The sequence below is a fragment of the Notothenia coriiceps genome, unplaced genomic scaffold, assembly GCF_000735185.1.
Source record: "Notothenia coriiceps isolate Sejong01 unplaced genomic scaffold, NC01 NC01_scaffold00024667, whole genome shotgun sequence".
In the NCBI taxonomy this organism is placed as follows: Eukaryota; Metazoa; Chordata; class Actinopteri; order Perciformes; family Nototheniidae; genus Notothenia; species Notothenia coriiceps.
This window is the reverse complement of record NW_011357368.1, coordinates 2890560-2911248: the sequence shown is the minus strand read 5'-3', so window position 1 is coordinate 2911248 and position 20689 is coordinate 2890560. Positions and strand designations below refer to the sequence as shown.

General features: G+C 40.1%; 1 protein-coding gene across 1 annotated transcript in view; it reads left to right on the top strand.

Moving 5' to 3' along the window:
• LOC104955191 (programmed cell death protein 10) overlaps positions 1–17170 on the top strand; it is a 23267-nt gene extending 6097 nt beyond the window's left edge. The window contains exons 6-8 of the mRNA XM_010782440.1: positions 15202–15280; positions 15373–15455; positions 16301–17170. Of these exons, the coding sequence (XP_010780742.1) occupies positions 15202–15280; positions 15373–15455; positions 16301–16382 (244 nt within the window). The 3' untranslated portion in view covers positions 16383–17170. The remainder of the gene's footprint in view (positions 1–15201; positions 15281–15372; positions 15456–16300) is intronic.
• Positions 17171–20689: the final 3519 nt, after the last annotated feature.

Sequence of the window (20689 nt, the reverse complement as noted above, 5' to 3'; positions counted from 1 at the left end):
TGTGTGTATATCTCTCTCGTGTGTTTGTGTGTGTGTGTGTGTGTGTGTGGGTGTGTGTGTCTAGAGAATGTCCAGTTGTGATAGACACTGGTGTGGTGACACTTTACTCTGTGAATGCCAGTCCACTGGATTTCCCTTGGTGATGGTAATGTCATATGTTCTTCTAAATACAGATAAAAACCCAAATTAGCAACAAATGATTTACTTAAAATCAGAGTCAATGCTTCAACCAAAATTCAAAGCATGACCTCGTTCAGAGAGTTAATTGAACGTTTGATCCTGTGTGTCTTTGAGAAGGTCACATATTGACACCATGTTTCTTCAAACCACCCCCTGACCTCCGACCTCTCGCAGCGACCTGCTGGAGCGCCTGCCAAACACGGAGGAGGGCAACAGGTCACCGGACTGGAGTCCTTTAGATGAGTCCCAAGGGGAAAATGGCCCCTGGACACAAGGGCCCCCAAGCTTCTCTTGGCGCAGAAACACACTGTGGTTCCAGTCTCTAGTCTGTTCTACACTGTCTGCTGCAGAGACATAGTGAAGTGAAAAGGTATAGAGAAATAGCTGTTTGTGACTGAGACATGGAATACATATTTATGCTGTATATGCATCAAGAGTGAATGTTTTTGTGAAAGACATGTGTGAAATTATGTTTGTGTGTGTGTTTTCTTCAAAAAGCAGCTCCATATACACTCAGGAGAATAAGAGGGGGGGGGAGACCGAAAACTTTTTTTTTCCCATTGCGATATTTCACTCAAGAATATGAAAAAGGAGCATCTATAGAAAAACTTAGCACACCTTCATCATTATCAATTGTGTTTCTAATGAAAGACTGGGAATTATATATCACTTCTAGCACATTAGGGGAACAATATAACATAAAAATGCTGAATTCTCTTGGAAGGTATTTCTTTTTTGTTTCCTACAAAAAGACTATTATCTGGTAGTGGTGAATGCATATTAAGGTAGAAAAGCAACTATCATTCATCTTCTACAATGCATAGCTGTAAATTACGGCTTTATCTCCGCAGGCAGAGGGGGAGGAGCGGAGGTGGGAAGAAGATGGAGATGAGGGAGGGTGTTGAAAATAAAGAAAGGACAAACCCGTACACGCACACCCTTCAGCCTGAAAGCAATGAGAAAGATTATGCTTGGTCTTATCCAGGAGGGCCTGTCAGATTTATATCCAACATCAAGGGACTTTCTGCTGTCTCACACCCCATCTATCAGGGCCCTGTCTGGGTCTCTGTGTGGTCAGAGTCCTGGGTGGAGGCAGGGAGTGGAGAGCTAAAGGGAGCCGGTGTGTGTTGGGGTGGTGGGGGTGTGAAACGGGACCGGTTGCCAGGGCACACGGGCCCGTGGCATTCTCCACCGTCTGGCATCCCAGGGTGCAATGGGAGCACCAGTCCTCGGTAAGTCACCAGCGGAGGTGAAAAGCACTGTCACGGAGATGAAAGGGGGCTTCCCCCCACACTCTGATCTGTGAGAGAAAAATGAAAAAGACAGAAGAATATGAGGGGAGAGCGAGGGAGAGAGTTTTAGAGAGTGTAAAATTGCTCTCACTGTATTTCATGTCAATATGTCTCACATTTGAAATCCTTATTATAGAATGGGTGTGGAAAAAAGGGGATGTGCTTTCATTGTTCAGACACACACACACACACACACACACACACACACACACACACACACACACACACACACACACCCTTCCCCTCGCCCGGGTGCATGTGCCACACCACCCGCCCCTGTCGCTCTGCACGATGTAACCTAGCAACTATTTAATTAAAATAGCATCAGCAAGGATAGAAGCTTTCCCCCTCCTTTGCAAGGATTTCCTCCAATCTCAGTGCCTTTCAGCACACCACGACTTAAAACTAACGCTATGTCTGCCACCGTATTGTACTTCTTTCATCCCCTTCTTTGTTTCTACATGCATCTCTGACACCTGACAGGTGAATGTACCTGATGCCATATATCTGCTGTGGTGCCTCTAAATCTATGCTTCAACTGGCTAGAGATTTAATGCAGGACATTATTATGCCACAGAGTTGTACAAGCAAGGCCACCACCTCTCTGTCCTTCAGAGTAGTCTATCAGGAATAATAGAATGCCTCCTCTTCAAGCTCTTCTCCTCCTCCTGCCCTTCTTCTCCCCCCTCCACCCCCCATGCCTCCTTTTTCTCTTTGTATGCCAAATCACAGCACCCTCTGTTTCGACCTAAAAAGAGACGCCTCTTACCATGCTCTACATGTGTGCCAAGCTCGGGCAATGCGGAGCAATTAGAGGAATGTGAAGCAGCTCCACGTGTCAGCGTATATCGGACTCACTGTCACTCAAACCACATCCATGACTCCTCTGCTCTGAGAAACAAACAATGGAGCAATATTCTGGTTCATGGCTGTCAAAACAGACGGCCCGATCTCTATTTCATTTTCTCTTTCTTCCGTCTTTTTTTCTCCTGTGTTGTTTCTGAAGCTAATGGATACCCTGATGTGTCATAGAGCAGTTAAGTCGGTTACATTATAGGCTTGACCTCTAACTCAGGTACATTCATGCTTTTGGCAAAAAATGAATATTTCTCCGCTTTATGTACCTTTTTTTCTCACACACATTATTTTCTTGTCTGCAGAACTACAAAAAACACTCCACTAAACCAATGGAAGAGGAAATTAAATGTAAAAGGATACAATCACATACGCACTCCCACCTAAGAGTCACTGGGAACATCACTTTGAACCAGGTTTAAGGGGCTGCTGGCATTAAACCATTTAGTTTGAGCAATACAAATATTAGTGGAGGACAATCCTCTTGACATGAAGAATATATTCAGATTTGAGCATGTGTCACATGGACTTGAATTAAACTGGAGGCCAAACCGATATCTTTCATATCTATTCGCTTGAAATTATTTCATTTCATTTTTATTTGTTCCGTCTATGGTATGCACAACTTAATGTATAATAATTGTTATCAAAACATGTCTCTGTAAACACACCATTGACCGAAAAGGAGCAGGGAGAAGAAAATGATCTTATATTCAGTGCCCCTTTCTAAAAAAATAGAAATAGATGATCTGTCCTTCATATTTCTTTTTCACAGCCAATGATTTTAATTAGGACATCTTTTCAATGTATACTTTTTGTATAATAACTCTACTTATATTTAATCATTCATAGTAAACAAGCAGTTTTTTGTGCAAGAAAATAGAAAAATGCACAAATGTACATTGTTTTAAATCATAATTCATTTACTGCACCCTTTTCTACCGTTACCAACAAAAGGCTTTACCGTTTATTCACACACACTGATTGCGACAGAGTACCAAGACGCTGGCCTCCCCATCAGGAGCAACTTGGGGGTTTAGTGTCTTGCCCGCACGAGAACGAGAGGATTCAGAGATCGAACTGTCAACTGTCTGATTAGTGAACGACCCGCTTTGCATCCAAAGCTAAAGCTGCCACAAACATGTTCATGCAATGATAATGTTTTAATCTTCAAGGGCAAATGTAAAATATTCCCTCATTTTCAGAAATGTATACATGCAGTATGTATCTTGTGGATTAATTCTGTAATCATGTGAATTCACCACTGCCTATATCCCATATAGCCTATGTAAATCTGTGTGAGTGTGTGTTCACACATTGATTTGCATAATGGCACATGATTTTGACAGGCAGGACGAGAGAGGGGGACCCCTTGACATTTTTATAATGGCACTTTACAGGGTGGACAAGGTTGGGGGTAGGATAGAAAATGGACGACAGTTCTGCTGGCACAAAATAGGGAGCTCCAGTGTTTGTAGCACTCACAAAGCGAGACAGCGACCTACAGTATTTCCTGTAATCAGCACACTGTGTTTCACACGCAAATTATTGCCTTGAAAATGGACAAAAAAAAAATGTTTGAATGATGTTCCCACTCATAATTGAAGGATAGTTTTAATGCATTTACTTTAAGTATTACTCCACTATTCAAAATAATATGTTGACATTGTTGTAGACTTTGTGCAAAAGATAAGACCTTAAACTACTTAAACTCCAGGTGGCTGTTCAACATTGTACACAAACGGATTGATGGGGAAAAGTAAAGCATTAGTGAATCATGTATGTACTGGGTCAGCTCCTCTGAGATATTCATGTTGATTCATTAGGAAATTATTTAAATTCTTCAAAGATGACAATTATCCAGTTACTGCCTTGTAGTCATTCTCTCATAGCAAGCTGCCATATTATTAAAAGAACACTACTTGTGAATTTCCCATCCTGGGTTACATCAGTCAAATTAATTATCTTCTCTGGTCAATACCGATACGATTGTTAAGGAGTCTTAAATCACAGAATAAGGCATGTAGGGCCCACACAGAGGTGTGTGGGAGAGGCCACCGGCAAATGAAAAGGTCACAGACTTTGATGGCATTCCCTTTGCCCTGACACACGCCCCTACGTCTTGTCTGAGTGACACTTGCAACAATGGCGTTTTTTCCTCTTATGCAAACAGCCCGGAACAATGCTGTCGCCTTGAGCCATATGCTGCGCCTGTGGCCATCCACAAGTCCCTCATCTTTCCGTCCGTGGGAACGTCGGGCAGACAGAAAGGGTAGTCTGGGATGAGGCCCTTACCAGATCTCCAAGGATCATTTTCTGTCATCTTGTCTGTGACATGACAGACACAAGAGCTCTGATAAACAGCCGTTAATGTGATGTAGCTAGTCGTGAGAAAGTAAATCAGACAGGATTGTTTTCACCACACAATGACCGAGACTGCAGCTGAGAAAGTCAATTAGATTATATGCATTAACAAATAAGACTAGCAGTACAAAAGTTAATTTATTCATGTTCCTGATTATATTTAATAAATGGCAAAACATTTAGAAACGGCAAAAAAATACAGTCAATAGGGTCCATGCTTTTTTCTAATGTAATCTAAACCTGAAAACAGCTAATTATAGCGTAGTAAGATGATGATCGAGGCAGATTTGAGTCAGAGTGTCGACATAATTCCCAACAAATTATTTCTACACTTATTTCTACACTCTCCCCTATTTTTAAAACCTGGTGGCACATCCGTCTCACGCCATGCCTCAAATCCCTGTCATCCTGACACGTATACACACGCTCACACGTACACAGAGACCTCATTAAAATGCATACAGCCTCACTCACAGGCACACCCCTGCCGCATGCATTAATTAGCACGCTGGTAACAAGCTAGCCTCTCCATTCACACCCTGAGCCTCTTTCATTAGCATGACAGTGGCTAGCAGCGGCCAGGGGCCCATAGGCTGCAAGGTTCTCTCCTCAGGGCCCCTGATTAAAGGGAGAACCCCTAGCACGCAAATCTCTCCATTCCTTTCATCATTGCACCCATGTGGCGTCTCTCGGATGATCCCCGGACCGCAAACTGTCAAGTATACCTGTTTCTATGGGCCAGACCCCCTTTCCATCTCTTTGACTCGCTTCTCCTTCTCTCCACACTCCATCCTTCCTCAAGTCACCCTGACCCACTCCAGTGTACTTTCTTCCATCTCCATCTAATTGTCATCTCCTATCTCTCTCCAGACCCTTATGGGCTTCTTTTTTTTCCAATATAGCTCCTAATACATGTATGCAAAAGGGGGTGGCCCGGCTGGTGTCGGTCTTCACTTCGCCCATGGATGCAGATCACACAGGCGTTCTATTTCAGGTTCACAATGGCAGCCCCAGGTGACTCGCAGAAGGGTGTTCTTCCGAAAAAGGCTTATTCTTATTTTGCACCTATAGAAATCACCTTCACCCTTCTCAGCGGTAAGAGATCCGGACAGCCTTACACCTGACGTACAGGGCAGCTATCAACTCCAGGCCTCGCCCATCAGGCTCTCCCCCCATTCGGCCTGCATTTCAAGGCAAAACGTCTCATTAGCTGTGGTCCTTGAAAGAAGGGCACTCAATTTCAAATTCAGTTACACATTCCCTTTGAATGGAATAGGCGGCAAAGGAGAAGAGAGACGGAGAGCACGGAGAGAAAGAAGGCCTGCGAGATGGTCTCAGTCGAAGGCTGAGGCCTTGGACCCAGAGGGAGGGAGAGCAGAGAGGGGAATAAGGTCTGCTGAGGCAACCATAATTTCACGCCATCATTACCTCTATGGGCTGGAGATTTATGCTAATGCTATTTCAGGGAAGGATTTCGGACAAAACGGGGTTAGAGCGTCAAAAGAGAGCTGTGTAGTTGCTTTGCCATTATTTTTTTTCCCCAGTACTGAACCTATATGTCAGTATATGGTTCCCAATTGTATTGTAGATAATTGTTTACACTCATATTTTTAAAATACAGAATGGTTGCATTCCTTGAGACACAGCGCCTTACGTTAGCTGGTTCCTGACATCCATTTTGTCTCCCTCCATGACACGGCATTTCTCAAGCCAGTCAAAACTCCATCATTTCTTCACACCAGTCGAGACAGAGGTGAAAATCTGATTTAGCTGAAGCCGGGTGACCCTGCCTTGGATGTCTTGCTAAGCTCAATGGTGAACCACGATTGCTGTTTGCTGGTTTAAGATTTGTGATTTGGAGCCCATACAACTCCAGGACAGCCTCCTGGCGCTCAAGAATGCTGGACTGAGAACCTGGAGCGTGGCAGCCACATACAGCACTGTCAATCAGTAATGGTGGTTGTATGGCAGCGGCTACATGCAGCAGGGGGCGGGCTGACTTCCTCCTAACGAGGAACAGTCTCACAGAGAGACAGGTCAGGGGTGTGAGGGCCGGACAGATATCATAACATAACACATCAGACACAGATGAAGGAAATGTCGTGGTCTGCCCCTCAAGCCAGAGCAGAACTAATAATTAGGATTAGTTGATGTTCCTAAAAACAGTAAGGGGTGCGGCACCCTGCAGGGTTTCATAGTTAAGGACCAACACGCAACAGCAGAGAGGTTGCAGTGCAATAACGAGGGAATCGATTGAAGCTGACCTTTCACTGATTCCTCATTCTGACCTATCGATTATGACACCTATTGATCTGCCTTTCTGCTGTGTTCTGATGCAGCTGTGGACATCAGAGTTGAGATCAGTGGTTAAGGCTTGCACCGTGGTGAGATGGGAGGGGGCGGATGGATAGTTATCATCAAGACCACCTGTCACTTCTCCAGCCTCCTCCTCCGACAACCTCATCAGAACTCTCAATATACACTACAGGAGGTCAGGCCATAGTAATAATAAACCAGTTGAAAGGATAAGGACACAGGCAGAGAGGAAATGGACTATGACAGGTTTCACAGCAAATGGCAAAAGTACCAGTGACAATATCAAGTGAATGCAATTCCGCCATGTTATTAATTCAGAGGATCAGCAACACCTCTGCAGCACTGGGTGATTATTTAATATCAATCACATAAAAGGGCATTCCTGCCGTACAATCCATCCTGGTGAAAAAAAATTATGAGTACAGTTTGGCCAGCTTCTTTAAATTCCAAACACTAGAAAAACATGTTTCTGCAAGTGGATTGATCACAGGAAACTGGACACACAACACTGGAGATAAGCAGCCTGACCATGTGATGATCACTATTTATTTCATATGATTCAGAAATTATTAGATTGAAAGTCAAGAGTTAAACAGCATAATGTGCTTGTGTACTAATATTGATGATGTTTAGGCTTGCGTTTATTATTATTACTGCCAAAAGGTGGGAGAGTCCCAATTCCTAACAGCAGCATTTTGGACAGTCTCAGTCAGCGAGGATGGAATTATTCTACTAATACAGACCCTTTGTTATGTGGAGATGTGTTTGTGTATTTCAACCAAAATCAACATCGTGCTTGTATAGCTTTAGATTTTCAAAAATACTGCTACTATTTTAAGAACACATAGCTTGGATAAATTCCTTTGATGTTTATTTTAAGTGATGTGATTCAAATGCACCTACTGAATAAAGCTATTCATGTCAGACTGTTTCATTGAATTCATTTGTCAAATGAAACTTGATTGTCTGTCGTGGAACCTGAATTGAGCACTTAGGATATCTTCACTCCGTTTTCAATCAGTGCATGACATTTGGCTTCACTTTAAGAATGTTTTACTTTACTATATTTCTTAGCTCTTGCACAATCAAGTGCCAATCAAGATAAGGCTAAATATTAAGTACATGATTTGATTTTCCAGCAAGAGAGAGCTCTTCACCTCCAGACACTGATACAAATTTGTAAAGGTATGCATACTTTAATATAATGGCTGTCAAAAGTCAATTTCTCTCTCCTTAGGCCATCTCTCATTGCTGCAAATTGAACTATACCACACAGATAGAGTGTAGAAAGAGTCACACACACATGGTGAAAGCTTGGATGAAGTGCACCAGGCAGCTGCTGTCTGTTAGCAGTACAGGAGGGTGAGCCCTTGTGCCCTACGGCACACTGCAGGGGCTAAAACGTTCCTCCACATCTATGCAGGCAGCTAAGAGACTGGAGGCATACATGGGATTACATCCTGTGCTATGGCCCTAGGCAGTCACCAGGAGAGGCCCTCACACATTCAGTAAAAGTGCACACACAGAAATATGCAACATAGCATTGAGGTGCAGCCACATGCATGCTCACACAGATACACATAATATTAAATTGTGCTAAATTGTGCAGAGTAAATGCTTTTTTTCGATGGTAATTTGTGAAAAACTCAGTATTGCTCTCTTTTCCTGAGGCAGTCAGCAGGTTACTCTCAGAGCTAGAAATGAGTTTAAAGAGGTTTATCCTTATCTGAGGAACATTTGATGAAAAGTGCAAACAAACATTTAAATATGGTTAAAACTAAATTGATCAAGTGCATCTGCTATGCAAAATGTGTGCCCTCTGTGTTGCAGAGCCCAAGGTAAAGTCTCTCCCTTGTTTACCATTCAGACAAAAACTTCAAACATGCACAAAAACAAGCACATATGCCTCCGCGCACACGCACACACACACACACACACACACACACACACACACACACACACACACACACACACACACACACACACACACACACACACACACACACACACACACACAGCAGGGTCTCTGTGGTGAGCAGATGAAAGTATTTTGCCTGCACTCTTCTTGGCATCATTGTGCAGTAGGACCCAGGGGTGTTCTCAAAAGTATCTGCTACGTATACAACACTCCCCAGACAAATATACACACTCACACAAACACACAGTACTGCATGTTGCATATTCAAGTGCAGAACAACTCTGTAAGTACTGAAAGGTCACATAATGGCAATACTCTGCTACTGTCCGGAGAACAATTCAGTTGTAGTTTTAATGTAAGTAACTCTATATGTCTGTACAAATAGACCAGATTAAAATAGCGTAAAGTTTATTTTTTCATGCTCAGATTTGAGTTACAGTTTAGTTCATCTTTGAAATCAATCCCTATTCAGGGGTGGGTTCATTTATGCTTCACCTTAGGATTTATTCTCCTCCCAGCTCAAAGAGAGATATAAAAATAAATGTCAGAAACATTTCTCTTACTCTTTCAACCCTTGTGCCCATTACAGTTAGTGCTAGGAGTAATTGTGATTTGAAAGTAACCCCAAATCTGTTTAATGAGAGCAATGATCCATAGGAGCACAGGTAAAGTGCTTTTAACGAGAGGGCCCTTATTTCACCAGCCAGAGAGGAGCAGAGCCGCTATTTCACATTCAGCTTCAAAGCAGCGCTTCAAATTGTGCAGACGAGACTTCATTTCCTCTTATCTGCGAGTGTATGGGTCCTCCAGAGTGAGAGTGCACAGAGTGAAAATGTGAGGGAACGGTGGGTGAAGATGTATAGAGCACACAGCACCACAGAGAGATGGGAGATCTCAAATTAGCTCAATATGAGAAGGAGAAATGGAGGAAGTTGTTAGACATTACACTGCGAGCTCTGGAGTGTTGGCTCTATAGTTACGTCCTCCTCAAGACAGACCTTGAAAGATACTTTTCAGCTTGGGAAAGTCCACACTATTCATTTCAAAGGGACTCCGCTCACACTGTAGAGCTGCATAGACTGATAATTGGCTTGTCTGTGGACTGTTCTTTGTATAGATGTTGTAATTATTGGATATGTTCAAGTGAAGTCAAATTCAAAGCAAACAAGTTAAAAAGGCTTTTATAGAAGCCTCAACTCTAATACTAAAACAGACTAAGCAGCTAAAAGCATTACAATGTTCATAAAACATTTACACCTGCTCTGTAGTATGCTTAAAATGAACTTATATTAAACAACACAATGTATTGCTGTATTAACCTAAACAGAAAAATAATAATAATATTTTTTTAAACGACCCAAGAAAGGTTTTTTATATAAAAAAAAAAGCAAATCCAGAGTGAAATAACGTATAGGAAAATGGGACAACCTTCAGCTTCATTATTGGATCCAGGTTAGGTTTATGATCCAATAAGATCTGCTACAAAATAATTTTAATAAACTGTTTTTTGGAATGTAATGACTGACCTGTGGGTTTCCTGGCATCACGCATCATGTAAGGAATGTAAACTATATGTTATCGGCTTCATGCTATAATTCTGAGAAAGGTCAATTCAGCTTTCAATCTTGAGACGTGTGTGTGTGCGTGTGTGCGTGTGTGCCTGTGTGCGTGTGTGTGTGTGTGTGTGTGTGTGTTTGTCTGTCTGTGTGTGTGCTTCAATGTATCTTCGTGTTTCTGACTCTGGAAAAATGAACTAAATTGGAGCAATCTAGATGCTGAGATCTATACTTTAGTAGGCAAGGCACATCAAAAAATACATATTTTGTCAGTAACATCCTTGCCTAAATCTCCTGGTGTTCCATTACCCAGTGATAGAAATCCTAGTGGGTAACTACAGTCAACCCCCCCCCTCCATACAACAAAGCATCTTGGACTAGAGAAATACTGGGGTAAACCTTTGAGGTTGGATTGAATGAATGAAAAAAGAGAAAATGTCACCAATTCCATCTTCGAAGATTTCAGATAGAGTCAGACAATGAAAGTACATCAAAGGGAAATGCAGACCCCACAGTCTTCAAAAGGCGCCGTGAGCTGCACATTCAGGGTTATTAAATAGTTGAATATTGACAGGGTTTTTCCTATCCGAGGTGAACGACACCTCAGCTATCTACACAGATCCAACAGGACCAGAGAGATGGCCCAGCCGACTGCTCCCCCCCTCCCAGGAATTCACGGCAGCCTTAATTGACAGCCAAAACCCCCCACCCTTCCCCTCTTCTCACCTCCTCTCGCTGCTAACTTTGCCCACCGGACCGAGCTGTGGCTGAGCCAATCAGAGGAGGGTTTGTTTGCTGAACTCCGATACGTCCTTCAGCACTTTGGCCCCATTCATCTCACCAAACAATCCCCCTAAGAATTTAACTGGTGGGCAAACACACAGCACATGGGTATTGACGGGGGCACCTTGGCTGCCTGTGTGAATATTTACCCTGTCATCAAAGGAGGGGCATGCATATAAATCCATGCCTGAAATCCCAAGTTCAGGTTCAGGCTTTGGGAGTGCAGGAGGCGAAGAAAGAAAGAGACAGCAAGTGAATAGCACTCAGATCTTACACCCTATGGAACGTGACGGAGCCCTAAACCTATGGAATATGATAGAAAATTAGCTTGCTTTGTAACTCTGCAGGCAAGCAGAGGTTGTTTAAAATGTCAGATCCATGAATAAATACATTTGAAAATAAAACGGCACCCTCCCACGCATCAGGGCTATTCGACAAGAGATGTGCGGGAATGCTGTAGTGCATTCAAAGCACCTAGCACTTCTGTTTTTTTTTCAGATCTAAAGGTTTTGTGGCCTCTTCTCGCAATGAAATTGAAAAAAGTTTGGTTAGGAGTTCTGCAAAAAGTTCTGACCTTTTCGACAATATTCTATTCTGATGTTAACACCTGATAAACCAGCCCTATTCCATTGTTCAAAACCTGATAAACTCAATCCGTAAGGGCCAGGAAACTAATATTTTCTTTTGCTGGAGAGAAGCAAGAAAATAGCTCCAATTAACCACTAGATTGCAATGTTTTGTCTGCGATTTGGAAGAGTGGAGAGTTCTCGTGGCTGATATGCTAATGGTAATACATTCAGCCCAGGTAAACCTACAATGGGATGAATATACATTTTATTTAAACTTTCATATATATAGCACTCAAGCGCTGGCATGGTCTATTGGAGACAAACAAACCATGCTTTTGCAATATTCCTGAACAAAAATTCCCATCTCTGCCAATGCTGTTCTCCCCTCAACATGAGCAGATGTTATTACTTTGTGGTCAGGTGAAAGACAGTTGTTTACATTCACTTGATGTGTTAGAAATGATGAGAAAACACTTCTTATGCATATCTATGATGCATTATAAACACAGTTGTAATGACTGTAGTCTGCTTTCTCTTCATCGTTACAAGCAATCGCACATATTCATAAGGCATTATAACAAGAGCATATTATACATCATTGTATTATCCTTAAAATAGTGTTGTTCAATCAATTTATTTATTTTTCAGGTTATATAAGAAATGTTGCTCATTTAATGTTTCCTCAAATCTCACTCAAAGTCAAATCTCACTCTAAACAAGTAAAATATTTAGACTTATTTGTAAATTATACTTTAGAAAACTGAAAGACTGGTGATTTTGTAAATCAACCCTTATAAAGGTTTAATTTACAATATAATATTTTATAACAATGTTGATTTGTTATAAAAAGATATGAAAAAATAAGTATGCAAAATAAAATACACTATGACCATTGCAACAAAGTCTTACGTACATTAGATTACATTACATGTTACTTGTTAGACGCTTTTATCCAAAGCGATTTACATACTCAATACTGTGGGCAATCCCCACAGGAGCATTTTGGGGTGAAGTGTCTTGCCCAGGGACACAACGACATGCTGCAGTGGGACTCAAACTTTCTATCCTCTGATTCGAAGATCAGCGCACTAACCCACTGCGCCACACGCCTCACGTATTATGATACTTAACCACCTTATAAGGCATTGTAACCACAGACTGTATGGATTGTAACATCCTTCATACTGTGTAATAATCTTTGCAGATTATAACGCATTAAAAATAATTTAAAATGAACTAGACATGGGCATTTCATGGCATGTATCAAAAATGTCTTAAAGAAAGAGAAAGAAATCAAAGTTAAGGTGTGTGGATTTTGTTTATGCAGTCTTATTCCCCAGGGATGACTTCAAAACATTTAGAGAAGGGAAAGAGGAAACGGTGAATCTTTAATGCATAAAACAAAATGGCTGCCATGCGTCACGACACATGCAGCAATAGGAGAGAAACGGCACAGATCCTCTCAAGGTGCACTGTCCTCCAGAGAGCGTTTCTCCCTCAAGATCCTCTGCTGCTTCTATATATCTCTCTGTGTGTGTGTGTGTGTGTGTGTGTGTGTGTGTGTGTGTGTGTGTGTGTGTGTGTGTGTGTGTGTGTGTGTGTGTTGGGGTTGACGGGGTCTTTCTCAACCATCATCACTCAAAGCTAGGAAGCATGCTCTCCTCTCAGATCAACAAAGCCCCAGTCACACGTTACTGTACACGATGATTCCTCTGCAAAACCACACTCCTGAAAAGCTGTCAGAAACCTGAAGATGCAAGCAGGCTAACATTAAAAAAGGATGACCTTATTATAAGAAGGAACGTGTTTTAGTTTTTTCTGGCATGTAGACAGAGAAAAGGTGATAATGGCAGGATGATATGTTTTATTTATTCACTTTGCTGATGTCTATTTATAATTCAATAGCTCAGTGTGTTAGCTTCAAATGACAGGACTACAAGAGGCAACATGAAAATGCACATCTACTTAGTGAGGCTAGGTGTTAGTAGGAAGGAATGTGTATGTTGATATTGCAAGATCATGCTGTGATATGAATACAAATATGGCATATTCACTTTAATGTAAGGAAAACAAACTAAGTAGCATTGTCAATCAATTATATCAGAATATTGAAAAATAGTTGAAAAGGTTTTGGTCTTTGCTAGGGTTAGGGTTAGCAATTTACAGTCAAAATGTTGCCATTTTCTTATTGAAATCAGAAACACTGAGAGCGATTATTTAAAAAAAAATCATTTATAATACTGCAATTCTTTTCACAATGTGAGTATCTCATCCTTTGACCTCTAAAAATAGTTCTCACCAATAGTATACTAAACTAATATATTATTTAAGATATTTAACTTAAACACTTTTTTGAAATCTATAGTTTTTTCTGTCACAACCCTAATCCCCCATACTCGTCAATGGAAGCTGCCATCATTATATAAATACCATCCCATATTATGTGATCACACACCGTGGTGGATTTTTTAACACCGGTTGCTGCTATTACCCTGCTAAAATAGATAGGACTTTATTTTACATTAAACAACAATCACAACTATTTAGCAATAAAACCACAGACCAGGATTTATAGTAAGCATGTAAACATCGGAACTCAAACCTGTGAGGTCACACACACACACACACACACACACACACACACACACACACACACACACACACACACACACACACACACACACACACACACACACACCATGCTGCTCAAGTGTCCACTGTCAAACTAAAGATATTCATCAGGTTGATTGAGTTTGTCTTTTTAATTTAATCAAGTCATCAGTGTCTGCCTCCCTTTTGTATTCTGCAACCACAGTAAAAAATGAGCCTCCAACAAATATAGATTGATACAGAATACTTTGGTAGATGAAAACATTTTGTGACTTTTAAAAAGTTGTTCAATATTTGTTTTTTTAACAAATGTCATCTTTTGGAATTTACAACAATCTGGAGTAATTGTTAATATTTGGATCACATAAGAAAAAAAAAAAGGTTTAGTTAATTTAATCTAATCCTATGCAGCTACCATCTAATTCTAGAAATAGTATAATATTTTTAAAATAAGTTTATCCCAATCTTTAACTGCAACATACAGAAATACTAGTCTTTAAAGAGAGCGAATACTCATGCAAGATGTTTATTTAAAATTCTACTATGCAAAATATGAATAAAGCTGTGAAGTATTGGGTGCAGCCCTACTTTGCATGACCTTGCATTAGAAAAACAGCTGGTGGATGGTGAGGACTGTACAAAGAACACAATGCTGCCTTTTTTTTTTTACTGTCACTGTCTGTTTCGTCTAACTCCTGTGAAACCTGGTTATGAAATCCTCTAAAATCCTCACTTGTGTTGCTGTTGGTTTCCTACAGAGACATAGCCAGCGCCATTAAAGAGCTCCTGGACACAGTCAACAACGTCATTAAGAAATATCAGTACCAGAATCGCAGAGTGAGTACCAGAGAAAAACAACAGACCTGTGTACGATTCTCATGTTCCTTTTTCCCTCTTTATTAATCATGTTTCTTTTCTTATTTGTTTAGGCTCTTGAGCACCAGAAAAAGGAGTTTGTGAAATACTCCAAAAGCTTCAGCGACACCCTCAAAACATACTTCAAAGACGGAAAGTACGTTTAAACCATCATTTAAACCATCACCTCATATTTGAAAGTTGGGTTATCAGTGATTCTTTTCAGACATGAATGCTTTCAATGGCTTATTTAAGATGATGTTTTTTACATTAGTGAGTTGATTTGATCACTTTTTGCATTCTTAATAATGACCCAGTGAAAGCAAGACTCTAGGAAGTCAATGCCAATAAGTAATCCAGGTTTATTCAAAGCTTAACAGTCAGGCCAAGTGTTTTACTCTCTGCGCTAAAATAAGCTAACCAGCAGGAGGAGGTAGCTTCATGTTTAGCAAACAAACATCAAGAGTAGTAATCATCTCATCTCTTTTCTACATAAAAAAGCAATACGCGTAATTCCCAAAAGGTTAAACTATTCCGTTGGAGTAAGATTTCTTATGTAGGACATAATTACTTTTATACTGATAGAGCTTCAAAGATGAATCAATTTCTCTTTTTTTTGGTCAACTTTTATATCATCCATCTGCTTTAGGTAATCTTTTAGGGAGAAAAAGGGAAAAATCCACTTTCTCTTCTTCTCTGGGACTCTACATTTAAAAGCTTATTCTTACAACATTTGAGGATGTTATCTTGAGCGTCGGGAAACACTTCACCACCTTTTTTGACTTTATTCCGACAATATACAAACCATTAAACAATTAACCAAGAGAATAATTAACAGATTACTCTACTACAATGAAAATAATCGACATTTAAAAGGAAATAAAACAAAATAAGCTGACAGCGCTTGTTATCGTCGTGTTGATGTCATTTGGACATACTCAACATTATTAGTTTAGAGAGCACCTGCGAGCTCCTTCTCATGTTACCCTTCTTTGTTTCCAGGGCGATAAATGTCTTCATCAGTGCAAACCGGCTCATCCACCAAACCAACCTCATACTGCAGACCTTCAAAACCGTGGCCTAGCCCCTCCCACAGCACAGAGGTCCCCCTGTCCTGGGGGGGGAGCGACTTTGCGAGGATGGAGGAAGCTTGAAGAGCGCCTGACCCATATATGTAAATTAGAAAGAGTTGATTTTAGGGTTGGGGGTCGATTCCATTGGGAGTCGAAATTCTAGATTCCAGTTCAAGAGACTGAAAAGTGCCATTTGTTTTTTTTCAATGAAGATTTTCCAGTCTTGAAATGGAACTGAATGGGCCCAAAGTCTTGGTTGATTGATTTTATTTGGACAGTTTTAATTTATAACCCTGGTCTTGTTGGGAGTAGGTGAGGCGAGGTGTTTATTAAAGACTAATTGCCATTTTTTTTTTTTTTCTAATATATTCATGTTGATCATTTTACTTTTAGCTTTTCAAATCATGGCTACACATCTCGGACGACGTTCAGTAAGGGGTGTGTCTCAGTCGTCTATACATGGATTTCTCCTCTTGGCTCATATTTGTGTCATTTTGCCATTGTCTATACGCGCAGGATCTAGCTGCGGAGAGGGGAGAGGCAGCAGTTTTTTTTGGACATTTGAGAGGCAGACTTAGATTTAGTTTCTCTTTTATTATCAGAAGACAGAAAGCCAAATGACTTCCAGCACAGTGTGCGCCTTACCAAGTCCTGTAACATTCCCTCCTCTCAGTGTAATGAAGTGGAGCCAGTCCCTGCTGTTGGGGGATGTAGAGAGAGACATGACAGTTCTGTATTTAACTGATATCTGGTTGCAAATGTTCAATAAATAGTTTCCAAATGATGATGCTTTTTTAAATGTGTCCGAGTCCAATATGTGTGGGGTGAGAGACACTTCTTTGATCAAATGGTTAGGTGAGTCATAACATGCTTTGCAAAGATCTTCAGAACAGTTTTAAATGTTGGGCTGCTTTTCAAAGGTTGCTGAGTATTTATGTTTTAGTACATCCAATGCTCAGCTTTGTGACTGCAATGTGATGGAAGTCTATGAGGCATGAACTAATACAAGAAGTGTTTTGATTTTGCAGTTTTACTGAGACTAACTCTTACATGAGCCAAAAATCATCCTCCTTCATTAGGAACCAACAGCTGAAAAGTTATCTAGAATAACTTCTGAAGTAACCCTGTTAAATATCTCAGTCTAAAGAGTTTTATTATGTAAACCATGCCTGTTATCGCCAAGGCCTTTTCTGCTTGATTTGATTAGCGTGCACATCCTCACCAGCAGATGCTTCCTAACTGTCGGGTCATTTCCTCGATAAGACTTTTGTTTTCAGCTAAAAGACAGCTTTAGTTGCTGAGGTCACTTGGAAAATATCATGTTCAGCGTTGCCTGGAAACAACAAAGCAGCAAACCATGAACCTGCAGAGAGACTGAGAGGCTCCAGAAAATCTCTGTTCAAGAAAAGGAGGGGTCTTATTTTTGACTGTAAATAATCCTGGTGTTTTTTTTGTTGAAATTGGCTGTTTAAACGGGTAAAGGAAGTATTAAGATCCTTTATATTTATAGATGGAGCAAGTATACAGTGGTGCAATTTAAACAAGTACATTTACTCAAGTACTGTACTTAAGTATCACTTTGAGCTATAATACAATTTTTTGTTTTACTTCACATGTCAGAGGAAAATATTGTACTTTTACTTAATTTACTTTACATTTCTTGGTTGCTACATGATGTGATTATTTGATCTCATCAACAAATCAAAACATTAAAACCACTTATATGTACAGTATTTGTTAGTGATGAAAAACATTATAAAATTACAAGACTTTGAAAAGAGCCTTTCTGCCCTTCGAAAACGCATACTTTTGATTATTTAAGTACATTTTCTTGATAATACTTCTGTACTTTTACTTGTAATGGAGTATTCTTAGACTGTGGTTTATAGGCTACTACATTGACCTATAAAAGGGCTTGCACCTTACAGTGTTTAGTAAATAATCTGAGTAGCCTACTTCTTCCAACAATGGGACACCATAAGCCATTTGTTTAGTATTACCAATATGTCCTGAATTATCGCAAAGTAATACAACTCAAGGCAGAAGGATGGTCAATATAAATCATTAGCCAAAACAGGGCCAAATTTGTATTGAATTATAAAAGGTATATTTCGCAGATAAACCTATTAACCCTGCCCCCTTAAAAAAAAACTTTTGAACGGCTCTCTCAAAGGAACGGAGCCATAAGATTGGCTCCCTTCAAAGAGCCATAATTCCCATCACTAGTAGCTCGCCAAGCAAATCCAAAATGTAAAAAATACACAAAAAAAGAAAGAAATGTAATTAAAAGAATCTACCCTATGCATAAATGAAACCTCAATCATAGCGAACTCTATCTACTTACTCAGGGCCGATTCTAGAGTACGTGGGGGCCCTAGGCAAACATTCACTGGGGGCCCCTCGAACCATTTCAATGTGTACTATAGGACAGTAAAAAAAGAAAAAAAACAGTTTAAAGGGGAGTGATTAGTAACATATGCATAGATAAAAAGAAAGAATGCTAACATAAGATATGAATAAACCATTTAAAATGATTTGTTATTGGTTGTGATAATATTCCAAAGATGTTTGGATTATTGAAAAGTATACAGCTCTCTTTCATATGAGTGTTGAGAGCTGTATCCATAAATTCATTTTGTGCTCAAAGTGCACCAGATTGATGCTTTTAATTTCAACATTTAAAAGAAAATCTTCCCGGGGCTGCATGCCCCCGGACCCCCCTAGAGGAGGTGAGGTCCACCCCCAAATAAAGCAGGTTAAAATAATTAAATTGAATACATTTTATTTTAGTAAACACTGAAAACGGGTCCCACAGACCCAAACAGCACACAAAGTATTATGAAGACATGAAAATGAACATTACCTCATAAGAATCTGACACCAAATATCCGATGATGTAACTGGATATTTTCCCGAACGTGGAATGTCACAAATCATTTATTAGACTCATCGGATGAAGAAGGTTGTTACCCTGTGGTATTCGGTAAACAAATCATAATGGTTATACAGGACTTAATAGCGTTTCATTATGTTGAGTTCCGTCTTCCTACCAGTTATATTTAGTAATCGGTTTTGTCCCGGTTTAAACATAACTTAATATTTTCCATATAAAGCGTCTATTTGGATAATTGGGACGGGGGAATTTTTTTTTGAAAACTTGCCGAGAGAGTTTCCTTGCCTCGGTATTCTAACCGAGGGAAGTTTCTCGGTATTAAGGGTAGTGATCATCGAGCGGTTCGTTTAGGTTTTACATTTTTTATGTGTTTTTTTCTTTCTTTACATTAATTTTCTTAGATGGGATACGTATTTACTTTGGAGTTAGTATCGCTTGAGATAGATGAATGAGTCCCGGCTAAGATCTCATGCACCCCCGGGATCCGTTTGTAAGTGACCCCCGGGGAGCTTGGTAAAGTTACACATGATATCCTGTCATTTTTTTCTTTTTTTTGTCAAATTTCCCCTCACTAATCATTGTATACGTATCTATTTTTCTTTCTTACGATTGTATTCTATACTTATTTGGTAAATTTTACTAAACAATAACCAACACTATTATAAGGTTTCTACAAACCTAATAACTTTTCATATGTCGAGAGAAAGTATACTCACAACTCTCGACATAGGTATTTAAGTAAAACACGAGTTTCACGTGGTCTAACTACGAAAATTAAAGTTGTAAATTTTCTTTTAGAAGGGCCCCGACGTACGGGGGCCTGGGGGGATCTCCTCCACTCCAGGTGGGGGTTTATTTCGTCCAATTTTATTAATTTAACTTATGTAAAATAAAATCATTTGTGACTTTTGCCCAGGGTGTCTGGGTTTGTCGTGTGTTTCAATTTCCAATTGCGTATATGACATTATTGCAATTTTACAACATTTATATAGTGCGTTTTGTGGTTTTTTTCGTTCTCAATTTTCATCGAGTGCGTTGAACAAAAATAAAAAACTTTCATCGAGAGTAGGATTTTTTCCAACTTCTGGGACGACATCCCATTTTTTTGTCGCAAAGGAGACTTGACATCTTCTCGTCTCCGTATGTTCCTGGACAGGGAACTTTTATATCTAGAGTGTCACAACCTTCTTCGTAGGTTGTGACACGTCTAGATATAAAAGGTCTGTCCAGGAAATCGGAGACGAGAAGATGTAAATTCTCCTTTGCGACAAGAAAAAATGGGATGTCGTCGCCCAGAAGTTGGGAAAAAATCCTACTCTCGATGAAGTTTTTTATTTTGTCAACGACTCGATGAAAATGAGAAGAAAAAAACCGAAAAAACGTCACATATATAAACTGTTGTAAATTGCAATAATGTCATATACG